At 43.7% G+C, this 17,004-nt stretch overlaps 1 protein-coding gene across 2 annotated transcripts in view; it reads right to left on the bottom strand.

Annotated features, from left to right (window-relative positions):
• Nucleotides 1-322: 322 nt before the first annotated feature.
• CLRN1 (clarin 1) overlaps nt 323-17,004 on the bottom strand; it is a 36,853-nt gene continuing 20,171 nt past the window's right edge. Inside the window, exons 2-4 of one of the 2 annotated variants that reach the window (XM_054712382.1) lie at nt 13,335-13,514; nt 1,286-1,422; nt 323-343 (exon numbers count right to left, since the gene is read on the bottom strand). In XM_054712382.1, coding sequence (XP_054568357.1) covers nt 323-343; nt 1,286-1,422; nt 13,335-13,514 — 338 coding nt within the window. Of the gene's footprint in view, nt 344-1,156; nt 1,423-13,334; nt 13,515-17,004 lie in introns of those variants that run through there. The other variant, XM_008159158.3, reaches the window with a different exon arrangement.

The raw sequence follows: 17,004 nt of genomic DNA, 5'->3' as shown, positions 1-17,004 counted from the left end.
CTAGAAATTCTCTAGGTGCGTTTCCTGAATGGAGGAAGAGGGACTACGTCTGGGAGGTGTGGTCTAATGTCAGCCTGTGGCTGTAAACTACCAGCAGAGCAAGTTCGTTCTCAGGAACACAGTCATTTGTTTCTTGTAGGCTTTTCCAAAAGGGAATAAAGCATTTTTGTAAAAAATAAGCACTTTCAAAACCCTTGAATGGGAGCTAAGTACCGAGCAGTCCTGGCGGGTGGCCTGGTGACGGGTCCTCTGTCATTCTCTGCCTCTTCCTGTGTGTGTTCTTGAGGACAGCAGGTGGAGGAGAGAGGGGTGAGCTCCAGGCTCAGCTGTGGCCTCTGGTCATCTGCAGATCAATTTCATGGGTAATTCAGTGGGGGAAGTTGACCGGGGTCATGCTTTGTGACAGCCAGACCAAAAACCACAATGACACAGTGTTACCATCATAATCTCAGAATGTAGCATAATTTCATAATTGGAAATTAGAGTTTAAGACACTGAGGTGAGAAACAACAGCCCCAATGAGTCATTTTGTATGAAGTTTACCAGGAAAATAATTTTTCTTGATTCTTCAGAGGCCCTGGCAGTTGTTCCCTTGTAAATACTGTGTGAATGTAGTGGGGTCCTAAGCATGAGAGAAATACCCTTAGCTTTGGTTTTTCTTCTTGGTTATTTTTTTAAGTTTGCAAATTTAAATCAACAGGCGTGATAGTAAGACTGTACTTTAAATGAACTTTTTACAAAGCTCACTTAATGCACTATCCTTGTAAGAAGTTATTCCTGCTCTGTTTTCTGGTGTCTGTGGCAACAAATGTATGGTTATGTCCAAAATAGTATGTTTCTATTAATATAGATCCCCATGCCTTCTGATGCCCCATGATGGAGCAGGCATTTTGCACGTCGCTATGTAGGAGGTTTGTCCATTCCAGTTGACTGCCCTGACAGCCTGGTGAAGCGATGTCCCCCAGGCAGCACACCTTCCGAAGCTTGCCTTCTGCTCCCCTCCTTCCGGCCTGTGCCTCTGGTGCGCCGTTTGTAAACATCATCAAGGTTGGGTGGTCTGACTGAGGCATCCGGAAGGATGCACAAAATTAACCATATCCAAGCAGAGGCAGCAAGTCTGCTCACTGCCTTGGAAAACCACAGAAATGTTTGCCGTTCAGTACATTAGATCCACAGCTACATTCGTCGTCTCTGTGTCTTTAGATTTTGCAAAGGGGAACTGAAATCCAGCAAGTCGTATTAGGAGCCCATTCAAAAAATGAACAAAAAAGCAAATGAAAACAACCCAGAATGAGGTGGTGTATTTTTCACTTTGCGTTTTGTAGGCATAAATCCCTTCTTTATAATTTGCAATTTTTTCCGAGAGGTGGTGAATTTTCACTTCAGAGGCAAACAAAATCATGACAAGACAACCGCAGGACCCTGCAACAGAAGAACAAACACCATGTGGGAACAAATATTTCCTGATGGAGAGGGACAGGGAAGAGGGTGGAGGTGCAAACTAAAGAAAGCCTTTTACAGGTATCCTCATTTGCATTTTTCTGTAAAAAATGTATTATTTCAAATTAGTGATCATGAGCCTGATTCTCCACACAGTGGGTGCTAGTGCCTGGGTGACGGCTTTGAGTGAGAGGACTTGTGGAAGTCGGGTCCAGCTGTGTGGTGAAAGGCGTGGTTGTTGGGCACCTTAAAAGCACAGTGATGAAATCAGGCACAGAGCAGCCACTGCTATGATGTGGCTTCAAGAGAACAAAATTCTCTCAACAAATTTCTCAAAATACTTCACAGGCCAAGCAAGAGAAATGCCATTCTCTTGACAGCTCTGTGGAAAAGCTGGGCTTTCTTCAGAGGGTTATGTGCCTCCTCCTCCTCCAGCTCCCACCTTGCTGCAGCTGCCCAGAGGAGTCCCTGAGCAAAGGGAGCCATGGATGAGGTGTTGAGGCAGAGAGTACCTGTTCTCCTTGTTAACAACTCAGGATTTTCACCTGGGTTTATTATATGCCACGCATGCGGCTGCCTTGAATAAAGACTACATTGTTTGGCTGAGAGTGGCTGAGATGTAGGGGCAGCAAAGTCTCCTTGAATTATGCATGTATTAGGGTCTTCCACTATCATTATTTTTCTCTGATTTATACTCATTGGTAGCCTAATCTAATCTTAACTGGTGCAGCTGCCATCCGGAAGAGACCTCTGCAGGACAGGGGCATCCACACTGACCGGTGCCTAAAAACTCTGACAGGACCTCCCCGCTTGGAGATGGGGAACCGCGGGGTGGGTGGATAGCACAGGCGCAGAACAGGTGGCAGGAAGGCAGGGTGAGGAGCACAGTGGGTGGCTGGGACTCCCAGGGCTTCCACAGCCTGTGTTGGATTCCGGGCCACCACAAAGGGGTGCCAGTTAATAGGAGACTTGCTGAGATGGTTTTCTGACTTAAGTCAAACCAATTTGGTTCCTAACCTGTGAAATGAAGCAGTTTTAATCACCAAATCTCAATTTCCTTATCTGTAAAATGTGGATAATAGAGATGACACATGATTAGCATTTGGCATTAGAATTGATACGTATAAATGCTTATTAGTTGGTAGCTATTCTTATGGTTCTCATGTATTACTTTCTTCTCAAAAGTTTTCACCTTAATTCTTTCCCCCACCACACATCAGGTAGGTAACCCAAAAGAACGTATTACAGTGCCTTGCTCCTCCAAATACTCTCCCGTTAGGCTGTGACTCCTTTAGGAGGGGTGATGCTTTTGGTTCTTCCATTACAGTTCATCAAGTACTCCGGGAGCAGCAACAAGTGGCTTAAGTTCCCATCCATTAATTCACTCCTTCATTTATTCAACTAGATTTATTATATGCCACGCATGGGGATAGTGGTGGAGATTTAAACATTAAAACAAGCACATGTTTTCTGCTCTAACAGAGTGTGTAATCAGGCAGGGAACGTAGATACAACAATGATTAAATCAAGCACAGTGATGTAATAGTAAGGGAGGTTCAGGTGGCCATCACTGAGAGGGTGGGCAACAGCATGGAAGGTTCCTTAGAAGTAGCTATAGGAGAAGTTAGCCCAGCAAAGGGAAGCTGGCCTGTGTGGGGAGAGCATCCCAGATGTGGGGGGCTGCAAGGCAAGCGACGGCCCCCATTACTCCCAGAGGCCAGGTTTGGGTGGGGGTGGAGGTACAGACTGGACCATGAGGGGTGGGGAATGGGGGGGAGCAGGAGAAGGGAAATCACATCTCTTTATTAGAATTTAGCTTAGGACTGGCCCTATCAGCTTGACAATCAATATAATACACCCCCAAGTGATCAAATGATATACTTTTCTTGAAACTTCACTTCCCACTAGCCTCAGAGCAGTAGTTGAAAATATTCCCATGTAAAATTTTGTCAGCCTAGTTTTCCCCTGGCAAAACGGTATTACTCCTTCATTGTTTGATCCAACAAGAAGGCTGCAATGCTGTTTTCTCTTTATTTGCAAATGGTGGAGAAAATGCCATTTCTTTTACAAGAGTCTTCTTTGTCTGAGAAGATGGTGAATTTCAGACAGAAGAGAAACACTGTATTACCTTAGTGCTTGAAGGGAAAATTCAAGCACGGTTTCCTTTTCAAGTTGCTAAATATTTTAAAGGTATTACTTTGTTAAGGAGACAGCATCCTAGTGAGACTGCATTTCAAATTCCTAAAGTAAAAGATGCTTGAGGTGTCTTAAACTCACAGCTCTTCCCCACCCCACACCTTTATTTTATTTATTTATTTTTCCATCCCTATTTATTCCCCGCCCCCATACCCTCTTCCACCTTCACCTACCCCAGCAATCACCAGACTGTTATCTGTGTCCATGAGTTCTTTCTTTTTAAAAATTTTTTTTGCTCAATCCCTCCATCCCAGCCAACACCCCCACCCCCACCAGAGCTGTCAGCCTGCTCTCTAGCTATGAGTCTGTCTCTATTTTACTTGGTAGTTCAGTTTGTTCATTACATTCCACATATGAATGAAATCATATGGTCCTTGTCTTTCTCTGACTGGCTTATTTCACTTAGCATAATGCTCTCCAGGTCCATCCATGATGTCGCAAAGGGTGAAATTTTCTTCCTTTTTACGGCTGTAAACTCAGCCTTTTGCCATAGCTAATACTTTAAGCGCACAAGCTCACGAATCAGAACATGTTGTCCAGTAGTTGAGAGGATGGACGGCCTGCTCTGGATTCTGGGCTTGGCCATGTGGTCAACTTTGCCATTTCAGAGTCAGAGCATAGAACCCAGCCTGAGCCTCAGCCAGCACTGCTAAGAGATGTGAAAGGAAACAACTCAGTGTGGACTGAGAAGAATTTTGCTTTTCTCTGTCGAGGGCTCTAAACGATACACGAGAGCAAGTGTAACTGTTTATGACTTAAGGACAAAAAGGTATATGGAACGGTTCTGTTGGTGGTCTGACTGCCAGGGACACGGAGGAGGCGTGTAAGGGATGTGAATGACGGTGAGAACAGGGCTTAGCACATTTCCAGTGTGACTCTCAGGCTCCAGCAAGGGGGTCCCACACCCAGAGGTCCTGCTGCCTCTCTCTTCTGGAGAGCCCTCCTCCGTGGGGCAAGGGATCTTTGAGGTCAATGGGCCAAGCCCAGCTGGAGTCCCTGACTCGCCTTCTAGATACAGTTCTGGGACCTGGGAATTCCTTCCCCAAACACCTGACGCTTTCCAGGGCTATGTGGGTATCTTCCCTGGGCCATCCTCCCAAGGGCAGACTCTGCGTCTGGTACACAGCCCTGAAGCCGGAAGGTGTCCAAGGCACAGCTGCTTTGGGCATGGTCAGAGCCCCTGGAGGTCCTTTACAGTGTGGATGGAACCAGGCACAGAAGGAAAGAGGACAGACAACAGCCAGCTCTCTTCCCATCGCCACATTCAAGTGTAGAATTGCCAGGGCTCAAGGATTCTAAATGTGAATCTGGCCTCCCAGGTCCTATGGAGAGATGTTTGTTCAGGCAGGAGCCGAGAACACGCCTCAGTGAATAGTTTATTAATGTTTAACTTTTAAATGTCTAGACACGGGGTATGTGAGCTGTCATTCATACTCTTGCCCAAGGGCTTACAAATGTTAGGATCAGGTCTGCTTGCTTCTCTCCTCCTTTTCCCAGTTTTCCATGTACACCAAGAGGCCAAATTCAGCAGGGCCATTGGGCCAGATTCCCCACGTCTGTCCATCTGACCAGCACTGCTCCGGCTCATAGGAAAGGTTAGAGCACACTAGACTTCAGAAGCCTGCCACACCTTGCTCAAGCTAGAATTGGAAGTATAACCAGGCATAGGGCCCGGTTTACTGCCCAGGGTCTTACTCAAAGGCCAGCCAGTTTTCCTTCATGGGTTTGATTTCCCCACCATCTGGCTGATTCTGTAGTGTGTTGTTGTTTTTTCCCCTTTAATGACTTAGATTACTGAGTTAATTTCTGACTGAATAGGATTGCTGAGTTACAAGGCTGTCACACCACGAATTATCAGTCAATTATCAAGCGATTGTAGTGTTCTCGACACTGCACACTCAGGACTCTCTCTGGCAGCTGTTGAGAATTGGGCACCGCTCTCCTCCTGGCCTTACAATAAAGGGGACAAAGGTCACAGCAAGGAGAAAACTGCTTCTTCATTGCTGGCTGACCCCTGAGAGGGATCATCCTGCCAGGATCTAGGTGAGTCCAGGGCAGCAGGAGTTTTGGTAGAGAAGTGTCCTCCAAGGTGGAAATCTATGAAACTTTCTCTCCTTATCACCGAGATTGTATTTTGGGAAATAATAAATTAGAACTTCAGTTCCATCTAAAGTAATGGCCGAAATTTCCAGAAAGCTAACACATCATCTTTAAACCCTCTTATAGATGACAAATGTCAGAGGCACTCCATTTTCCCTACAGAATGATAAATCAATAATTTCCTTCTTTAAGGAGTCTTGAGAAATGTTAAGTGGGGGTAGGAGAGCCACAACTTTGCAGGTGCAGGTGCTAATTTTCTGTGAAGTTGTGCCATCTCACTAGAAAGCAGGTATTGGAGGTGAGATCCCCAACAGCGATTTCTTCTCCGAAGGAAGTGGTTCTGGCTTCCATGGCTTTTAGAGACCAATGGCTACCATCTAGACAATGGGCAGAGGGTCAAGTAAAGCAAACTAATATCTAAGGGTAGATTCTGAGGTCATAATGAAGAACAAGTTGGTCATGTGATTCCAAAGAGCAGCTGTGGATGAAGGATTAACAGCAGAGAGTTGAAGAGCCCACGTCTAACTGGGGCTTCACAAACGTCATGTTAGTGAGAAGGGTGATTTGTGCCAAGATAAAACGGTCTAAAAGCACAGTCTTTTTCCAATTTGGATTGATTTTCAGAAAGGGGAGAATGTCATTTTTTTTACCAGGAAATATGCAGGACTGCTCCTATTTCACTCATTTACTCAACAAGTATTTATTGGGTGCTTACGCGCTGTCTGGGCACCAGGGACACAGCAGCGAACAAAGCAGACAGCATTCCCTATCTTCATGCAGCTCTTGGTGGTGGAGGCCGTGCAGAGAGAGGAAATAACAAGATAGATTTAGTTTATTGGAGTGTGATACGCACCAAGGAGAATAAAATAAAGCAGAGAAGGGGGATCCCTTGGGGAGGCCTCAGAGAGAAGATTACATTTTAGTGTTTCTTGAAGGATGTCAGGGAGTGAAAAAGTGGATTTTTGAGGAGAAGAGTATTTCATACGCGGAGGAAGGAGGGGAGCCAGGATGACAGTGAGTGAAAAGGAACCAGGTGGTGAAAGCTGAGAAAGGAAGGCAGAGATGAAGGAGGTGAGCCGTGTGTGTGTGTGTGTGTGTGTGTTGTGTGTGTGTGTGTGTGTGTGTGTGTGTGTGTGTCGGGTGCTTTGGAGGTCATAGTAAGGACCTGGGCTGTGATCCTACGTGAAGCAGATGGGAAGACATACATGCACATTCTGAGTAGGAAGGAGTCTCCTTGCAATTGTGATAGAACAAGATTGAGCATCTCCTTGCACAGGTCATTGCTGGGCCCTTTGCAGAGTGAGTTAGATCGTCCTTGTCCTGCGTCCTTGACAGGAGTGACCCAGAGTGCAATCCTCTCACAAAAGTTTTGCCCCTTCAGCTGCTGCCTGCATATCAAAGCAGTTCTATGCTCATTGCCACCATGAGCTGGCGAACTTATCTTTTTCCTTCTGCAGCCTCCTTTCTAAAGGCTATGCTGAGAAACTGATAGAATATTTCTATTGCTGATTTTTCTACCCAATCCTTAACCTTCCTCAGGATCCGTGGCTTTGGTGCTGGGATATCCTGTTTCTCTTTCTCGGACTCTGAACAGCAGCTCCTCCATAAGGACTGAAGTGAAACGAGATGCAGATAGTTGCCGAATAATGAGTCCTATACATATTAAAGAGGCCAGGACGTTATTGACACTAAAACTGATATGCAATGAAAGCATTCTTCTATTTTTGTCCTGCTCTTTATTTTCTGGTCTTCATGTTTCATATATGACTTGTGCTTATTTATGTGCCCTGCCACTGTTGTGATTATCATAATTAATTAAACCCATATCAGTAGCATCCCCCTTTTAAAGAAAGGCAGTCATTTTATTTGTTTGCCTTGCTTGGTATAACTCATTACATGATGCTCTACATAAAAGAAGACATAGTAAATGTAATTTTCAGTAAGCCCACATTTTGGAGGCTTGTTTGAGCTAATACATATCGTATTATCCTCAGAGACTGTTCCCTAAACTATTTAGGACATTCCAAAGTTGATTCACAGCAAGTCTTCAACCCAGCCTGTTCTCTTTTACATGCAGTTGATTCTGCAATCAACTAGGAAACTTCTAGCATGGAACATATAAAGGCATACGCTTACATATCAGTGCTCCAGTGTGAAACTGTGGGTCCATTTGTTTCTATATTCAGTTCTCTCTTCTCTCTCTCTCTCTCTCTCTCTCTCTCTCTCTCTCTCTCTCTCTCTCTCTCTCTCTCTCCCTCCATCTCCCTCTCCCCATCTCCCTCTCCCTTTTCTTCTCTCTAATTTAATTGGAGTCTCTGGAGGTTGAGCCTGAGCAGTGGTATTTTTTAAAGCTTTCGTAGGTAATTCTTTTGTGTGATGAGTGTTGATACAGGCACAATGATACAGGTGCACATGTTTCATTTACTCAACAAACCCTAGGTGAGGACTCACTAAGTGCCAGCTGTTATAACGGGCACTGCAATACCACAATGAATCAGGTGCACAGTTCTGCCTTCGTGGAGCCTACAATATAGTGCGAGAGTCACACAAAAGTGGACACAAATAATTAAAGATCACAACAATTATAATTGGGGTGTTATGATAGAAAATGGAGGCGGAGAGGAGATGGGGCTTCAATGTGGTGGTCAGCAAAGGCTATGCCCAATAGCTGAGTTCTAAAGACATAAAGGAGCTGAGAACCCTCAGACAACTTCTGGAGGAGAGGAGGAAGCACATGTGAGGATTCTAGGGAAAGAGGTCTCCTTGCTGAAGGAACTGAAAGTAGGCCCTTGTGGTCAGGGGGGCAGGCAGGGAGTGGGATATGGAAAAGAAACTAGATTGGCGAGATCAGTTAATGCTAGTTAATGTCGGATATCCAAAGCCATGGAAAGTCTTTTGGGATTGATTCTAATTACAATAAGAAGTCTGTGCAAGACTTTAAGATATTGAATAGCTGATTTACTTTCTAAGAAATTTCTGGTGAAAGACTAGGCTGCTGCATTGGAGATGGAGAGAGATGAATGGATTCTAAAGCCATTTCAAAAGTAGATCCAAAACATTTTGGAGGTAGCTCAAGCAATTAGTAGACAGTGGTGGCATTAACCAAGATAAATAAAATAGGAGAGGAAAAGGCTTAGAGTTTAGGGCAATAAAGAAGCAGGGAGAGGATCTCAGCACTAAAAATCAGGTGTTCTACTTGGCGCATGTCAAGTTTAAGATGCTGTGAGATGTGCAAGGGGAAATGTCAACTAGATAGTTAGATATGTGAGTCTAGAACTCAGAGAAGAGGTCTAGATGAACAATATAAATTTAGGAGTTGTCAGGATATAGATATTATTTAAAGCAATGACAATGGCTAAGATCATCTAGAGGGAGAATGTAGTAAGACAAGAATTGTCCTGGGACCAGTCCCTGAGAATACCACCTGTTATTCTGGGTGGTGGAGGAGGAACCAGCAGAGGACACTGACTAGGTGTGTTCCAAGTTGGAGGAAGGAGACCAGGAGACCTCCGTGTCCCAGAGGCTGTAGGAGGGAAATTTCAAGAGTACTGGTCAACACTGAGCTTTGTGAAAGAGTCAAAAGGAGAGTAAATGGGAGGGGAGGGAAAGTGGCAGGGAGAGGCAGAATGATGGAAAAGGGTGGAAAACACTTCCTTTGAGGTTTAGAATACAGTAGGGGAAAGAGAGAGATGTACACAAATTAAGGAGGTGAAGAGAGGGAGCCAGAGAAAGAGAGAGAGAGGAAGAGAGAGAGACCTGGGGCCCTGGTGTTAGTGTTTTTGAAAGCTCTTCCGTGATTCTATGTACAGTCCAGGAAGAGATTCACCGCCCACAATGAACTGTGGGGACCATTAAGATATGGCTAACATCCTAACTAGGGGAACGATTCTTCAGACCTGGTTTTAATTGACAGGAGGAGAGGGAGCAAGCTGACTGGCACGGGTTTCATGGAACAGTAAGAGTGGTCAGAAATGTTGCACAAAGAAGGCTGAGGAATATGATGAGCCGACCGGAAGCCGTGAGGAGTGGAAGGAATGTCTGGTCCAGAAGGGCCACAGTGTGAGCAAGCTGTGGGGACTGAAACCAGTGGTGGCCTAATCCAAACTGCTGTTCCCTTTCTCTTCTACATCCAGGGCCAGGCCTGCACCACACGAGGAAACATGCGGAGCGGCTTGTGGCACTGTTCCCTGGGCGGTGCGGAAGGTCCTGCCTAGACCGTAGGAGGACTCCCTTCTCCTCCCTTCTCCCGTCTTCATGCTTCAGGACCAGGCAGCTAAAGAAATAACTCTGCAATGACATCAGCACAAGGAAAGGGAGAACCTGGGGGTACGTAGGAGAAGAAGGGAAGATTGAGAAGTTTTCTCTGCTGACTGTGAGGGAGGCCACCTGGGCAGAAGGTGGAAGAGAGATGCTCCCTGGAGGGTCTCTGATGAAATGTGACTCACACTAGAACTGAAGGATCTCCCAGTTCAGGCTCTGGCCTCGGAGCGTGTAATTTATTGGCCTGCGTGGGTTTCATGGAGCAATTCAGCATTTGAGATAAGGGCTGTGAAACTCCATCCTCCACATTCAGAGTTTATACTGGGGTCTCCACGAATATTACAGCTTCAGACCAATCTTCCCACACTCCCGGGGCCTCTGGGGACTGTCTGTAGATGGACGGGGAGTCTGTGATTTACAAGTAACTCTTTTATCACCAAAGATCAGCTGGGAGTCCATCTGACCCTCACATATGTTTTTAAAACTTATTGGAAATTTTGGTATTTAAAAATAAGGATTCGGGGCTTAAAAGAACATAGATGATCTGGACACACTAGGCCTTTCTCCTCTGCAAGACACAGATCTGGAACTGGCTCCTTCTTTCCTTTCTCCCACTGTCTCCCTTCCCTCACCCACAAACCTTTATTGAGCACCTTGCTTTTGCCACAAGTTCAAAGCTAAGGTATAGTGTAAGCACATGGCCCGTGTGCTCCCACGTATATTCTGTGCTCACGTTTTCTTTGCATTAGACTTGGCCAAAGGCCACGATAAGATCTGGGACTTGGATTAAATTCTGCATTCTCTGAGTCATGTTTTTCAAATACTGTTAGTTTGGTTGCCCATTAGTGCTGTCCAATAATTTGTCTTCCAAATGGGCTGTCCTGAATTTTATTCAGAAGCTATTGTGAGATGGCTATGCCAGTTAATAAACTGCCGTGTCTCGGCTTCAAACCAGCTCTTTTTTCTCTGCTTTGTGATGCTGGGTCAAGACTCTAGTTCTGCCTGTCAGCTGCTTCCCACACGGAGAGCACGGCTGGGCGGGGAGGACGGGGAGCAGAGGGGTCTGCTCCTTCTGCAGCTGGGAGTCCCCAGATGGTTGCACACGCCCGCAGCTGCTCTTGGTGTCCCGTGGCAGTGCCGTCTCTGCGAGGTGCAGTGCCTTCTTCCCAGGGGTCTGAGACCTGCACCCGGGGCCTTTCCTTAAGTCTCTTGGTTCTGATAACTCCAGACTCTCCCCTTGGTTCCCAGAGCCCTAGGGATGGTAGCTGCTTTCTGCAGCTATGGTTTCTGAGTTACTTCGGGTCTCCTTTGTGTGTTTCCAGTTCTTCCAACTCCTGTTTAATTAATTCCCTATTACCCTGGTTCCCAAGCTTGAGCTTGCTTCAGAATCCCCTGAAAGAAGGGCTTGTTAAAGCTCAGCACGTCGGGCTCCACCCCCGGAGTTCTGATTCAGTAGGTCTGGGGTGGGGCCTAGAATCTGCTTTTCTGTCAACTTCCCGGTGATGCAGATGCTGCTGAACATTCACTCCCTCTGTTAAAATAGCACGTATTCTGTTTTCTCGCTGACCCGACTGATTCGGTGGCCTTCGCTGAGACAGCAGGCCACCCGCTTGGTTTGGTATGCTGGGTGGGGGAGGCAGTGGCAACACCCACTTCTGACCTAGGCCTTCCCGTGAGATCCAATCACTGTATAGGTCTGTCCATCCACACTCTGTACCCGTGCTCTTGCCCCTCTGCCCGGATTGCCAATCCCTTGGCTTTCCTTTATCATCTTCCATCCCATCGCTCCCTGGCTCATGTCCCATCTCCTCTATGGGCCCGCTCTGCTAACTCCAAACCACTTGAATCCTGATTTCTCTACTCTGTACGGCACTAAGTGACCAAGGTAACATCTTCTTTGGGGCTTGCTTTTTCAAGTCCGCAACACACTGAACTGTTTACTGTGTGCGGAGCCTCGCACTGGATGCTCTTGCTAGAGATGAAAGATGAGACTTAGACTCAGCCCTCACGGGGGAATCAACGCTGCACAATTGAAAAATGGCATTATTTGCTTGTGAAAGATCTGGGAAAAATACCAGTAGAACCCCCACTAGAGAGAGAACTACTTTGGTAGCATGTATCATTTGATTATCAAGATGAGGGTGGGATAAGACCAGAAGAAGTGAACTCGAGCAATAACGGCTAGAGGCTTGAATGCCTGCTGACAAGCAGGCTTCGTTTCACAGAGAGGGAACTATGGCAAGTGTGTGGCTGGAGCGGAATTATGTGGAGGGAAGGGAGTGATGCCAAGAGAAAGAAGCAGCCTGGGCCTGATGACAGTCACAGGACAAATCAGAGGAGAATGAAATGGGAGAGAATGGGGATTTTCAATACTCTGCTTGCTGATGTGTTGTAATCTTGCACATCTCTCCATGAAACCATTAGTAAAGCTACTTGCTTCCTGGGACTATGACAAAGTATTGAGTCTTTTTGCAACTTTGGAGTGGGATGAAATCAGAGACATCCTATAAGAAAATGGCTACATAGGAGTTATATATTTTATTTTCTTGTTTTTTTTTCTTTCTTGTAAATATATGCTAAGCACCCTGTGGCCCTGAGTGGATTTTGTATTTTTTTCCTTCAGTCCTGGTTACGAGTAGCACATGTTTATTGATGAATTAATTTCCAGGTTTAGAATTTATCCTTGCCCAGACACACCTACCATTAGGCCACAGAAAGTGCCCACAGGCCTGAATACAACAACTCATATGTGGGTGAAACACTCGTCCTTTGCTTTTTTGATGATTTTTATTTATTTTTCTGATTATATGTAAATAAATGCACATTATTGAACATTTGTAAATAATAAAAAGTGTGAGAGAAAATGAAAATCACCTATATTTCATTGTTCAAAGGTAACTACTACCAACAGAATGGTCTCTCTATATATCTTTATCTATATATGTATTTATGTAATGGAGGCTATATTTAGAGAGTATATATGCAATATATATTTATATATATTCTCTCTCTATATATAAAACAAATTAGTTCCATATTTATAAAATTTTATATACTGTTTTTTAAACTTAACTTTTTATTATAAGCATTTATCCTTTTGATTATGTTTTATTCAAAAATATAACTTAATGTCAGCATCATAATTATTCACATAGACTACCATAATATATTTATTGAAATCCCAATGTTGGATAATTATATTTTTCTCCACTTTTTGCTATCATATGTAATGCTACTGTGAACATTTATGTATATATACAGTAACACTGTATTTGAGTAGACCTATCTTTTGAGATTGAAAAGCACATTTGTCTTCAGGGGTAGAATTTTGTTCTTACCTGAAATGAAGCTCAGAAGATACAAACCTAGAGGGCCGTGCAGAGTTTCAAAGGGCTTGCCAAAAGCGTTGTACATGAAGAAGGCTGTCCCCACCATGGTTAAGACAATCAGGATCATGGAGAAGAGAATGACATTGACGTGGATGCTCACTGGGATTGCTTTGAGCAAATCTGGGAAAACTGAAGGTAAAACAAAGATTAGAAGGAACTTAATTAGCAGTTTTCTGCAAGTTTAATTTAAAAAATTAAATCCCTATATTTTTAACTTCAAAAATTACTAAAATCCTTCAGATGAATACATTCTCACTAATTTACAATGGATTTATAAAAATATTTAAACATGGGATTATTTTATAGAACTCACCAGTAAAACTAGCAAAGGAGAGGTTTGAGGGAATTTATTTTCTGCTTTGGTCATATGTAATTACTTCAGTAAATAAGTGCTGGCTTTTTTTTTTTAAATTGATTAAGGTATTACATATGTGTCCTTATCCTCCCATTGACGCCCTCCCCGGCTCATACCCTCACCCCTCTGGTGTCTGTGTCCATTGGTTATGCTTATATGAAACAAGTGCTGGCTTTATAACCAAAAACTGTACATAAGTTTGATGCACAAAGTTTTTTTAAATTGATTTTTAGAGAGAAGAAGGAAGAGAGAGAGAGAGATCAATCAGTTGCCTCCCACACATGCCCCACTAAGGATCAAACTCACAAACTTTTGATGTACAATATGACGCTCCAACCAACTGAGCCACATTGGCCAGGGTGATGACCAAAACTTTTAATGACATTTCTCAGTCATCATCTATATTTTTAAAATCTATCTTAATTTATAATGACATTTTCAATTTGGGAATCTCTGGGAGAGTTCAAATAGCAGGAGGTTTTTATATTTCCTTTACCAACTTTAAAGAATAGGATATTTGTAGTCAACTTCAATATTTTGATGTAGCACAAGCTGTGGGAAAATAATTTCTGGTGGTACAAGAAATACTTTCCATTTGAAAAACAGGCCAAGTCTATTTCTAGATTTTGTGTTCAGGGTAAGTTTTTCTTGTTTTCAAAAGAAATGAAATGCTTTATAAATGTACAAGAAATATTTCTCTTATCTGGTGAGACATCACCATGCTTTAACATCAGCAAACCTGACAAAACCAATCTGGGGAAGTCTATTTCAGTCTATGTTAGTTTCCTGAACATTTATCAAGTGTTTAATTTATTTACTGAGCTACTACTATGTGCCAGGCATTCTTCTAGGTGCTGGAAATATAACCATCAAACAAGACAGACAAAGTGACTGTTGTGGAACTTATGGCCTAACTAGAGGCCTGATGCATGAAATTCGTGCAAGACTAGGCCTTCCTTTTCCCAGCTGCTGGCACCGGCTTCCCTCTGGCACCCAGGACCCGGGCTTCCCTCACAGCCCCAGCTTCATCCGGAAGGACGTTCAGTCTAATTAGCATATTACGCTTTTATTGTTATAGATGGCAGTAGATAGACAATTAACAAGTAAACAAATATGATACCTTATTGCCAAAGATGGCCACCATCAATTCCCTTCCTTCTTTTACACACATGTAACTTCCCCTTCAAGAGGTAGAATTTATTCCTCAATTCCCTTGAACCTGGGCTGGCTTGTGACTGAGCACCTGAATATGACAGCAGGGCACCTCTGACAGTTGCCCACCTAGCCTATGAGAGGACCAGCAGTTCCCACTGCTTGCCTTTTGGAGGCTTGTACTGCCCACCATGCAGGAGGTCCAGGCTACTTTGCTGGAGAGAGAGGCCACTGGAGGAGCAGCAGGCATAGGAGGAAAGAGTGTTGGACATCCACCCCAGCAAAGTCTCCAGATGACGTCAACCCCAGCTGCTATTTAACTGCAACAGTAGGAGAGACTCAATCAAGAACTGTCCAACTGAACTAATAAACTTGTTTTAAGCCCTTGATCTTAAATGATAGAATGATATACATTTTTTCCAAATAGTGCTAGGGGATTTTTTTGCAGTGATAACAATAAGACACTTTCCATTGGTGATAATGTTATGGGGGAAAATAACAGGGTAATGGGATTGGCAGTGATTGAGTGAGTGATGAGGGTGGTCAGGAAAGGAACACCTGAGCTGACACCTGAGTGTTGAAAGGAAGTGGCTATGCAGAGATCTGGGAAAGAGCATTCCAGAGAAAAGGAACACAGGGGTGACATTATAAGAAACCGCCTCCCTGGCCGGTTAGTTTGGCTAAGTGGATAGAGTGTCAGCCTGCAGACCAAAGGGTCCCAGGTTTGATTCCTGTCAAGGGCACGTACCTAAGTTGCAGGCTCCTCCCCTGGCAACCGATCAATGCGTTTCTCTCACATCGATGTTTCTCTCTGTCTTTCCCTCTCTCTTGCACTCTCTCTAAAAATCAGTGGAAAAATATCCTTGGGTGAGAATTAAAAAAAACAAACACCTATCCAGTAAAGTCACCCTTTGGAAAAAAAATAATAACTGCCTAGTGTTTTCTAAAGTGGCTGAACCACCTCACCTTCCCACCAACAATGGAAGAGTCCCCAGTTGTTCCTCATTCTTACTGGCACTTTTTCAAAAATTGTAGCCAATTTAATAGATGTGTAGTCTGTCACATTGTAGTTTATTTGCATTTGCCAAATGGCTGATGTTGTTGAGCATCTTTTTTGTGAGTTTCTTTGCCTTCTATATACCTTTCTTTGGTGAAGTGTCTGTTCATGTCTTTTGTGCATTTTTATTGGACTGTATTACTATTATTATTGAGTTTTGAGCATTCTTTATGCATTCTTGGCCCTTTATCAGATAAGGAACTCACAATATTTTCTCCAAGTCTTGGCTGGTCTGTTCAATCTCTTATCAGTGTCTTTTGAAGAACAGTTCTTATTTTTATGAATTCCAATTTATCAATTTTTTTCTTTTATGTGTCATGTTTTTCATGTCAAATATCAGTAGTCTTTGCCTAATGCAAGGCCACAAATATTTTCTCCTCCGTATTTTTTCTAGAAGTTTTTTAGTTTTAGGTTTACATTTAAGTCTACGATCCATTTGAGTAAGTTTTTAAAATTGTTTTAGTACTTAGCTGAATATAGACTTAACATAAGACCCACAATGCCATTTCTAGGTATTTCCTAAAGGAATTAAGAACACATGCCTACACAAAACTTTGAATGCAGATGATTAAAGTGGCTTTATTCATACTCACCAAAAACTGGAAACAACCTGAGCAGTGACCCATCCATATGATAAAATACCACTCAGTAATAAAAAGGACCAGACTGTTGGTGACACAACAACATGGAGGGCTCGGAACTGCGTTTTGTGGGGTGAAAGAAACTCAAAAGGCTGCATATTGTATGATGCTATATATGTGACATTCTGGAAGAAGCAAATGGTAAGGACAGAAGGTGAGGAAAAGAAATGACCACGAGGCCAAGAGCCAAACACCCAGGGTTCTAGTCTACTGCGGGACCTTCAGCAGGTTGGTGGGTCTGTTTTCTGCCCTGTAAAGTGAGAGGGTCCCAGGGGACGAACTGGGAAAGTACCAAGTATTTGAAATCTGAGGAGGTTCATATTATGTTTCTCTTCTAACTCCATGAATTCCCTAAACCTTGATTTGAAACCTTATCTGAAAAAAAGACTAATTCTACCTTTCTCTCAGATTTGT

The sequence above is a fragment of the Eptesicus fuscus genome, chromosome 3 (genome assembly GCF_027574615.1).
Source record: "Eptesicus fuscus isolate TK198812 chromosome 3, DD_ASM_mEF_20220401, whole genome shotgun sequence".
NCBI lineage: Eukaryota > Metazoa > Chordata > Mammalia > Chiroptera > Vespertilionidae > Eptesicus > Eptesicus fuscus.
This window is presented reverse-complemented; position numbering and strand designations above follow the sequence as displayed.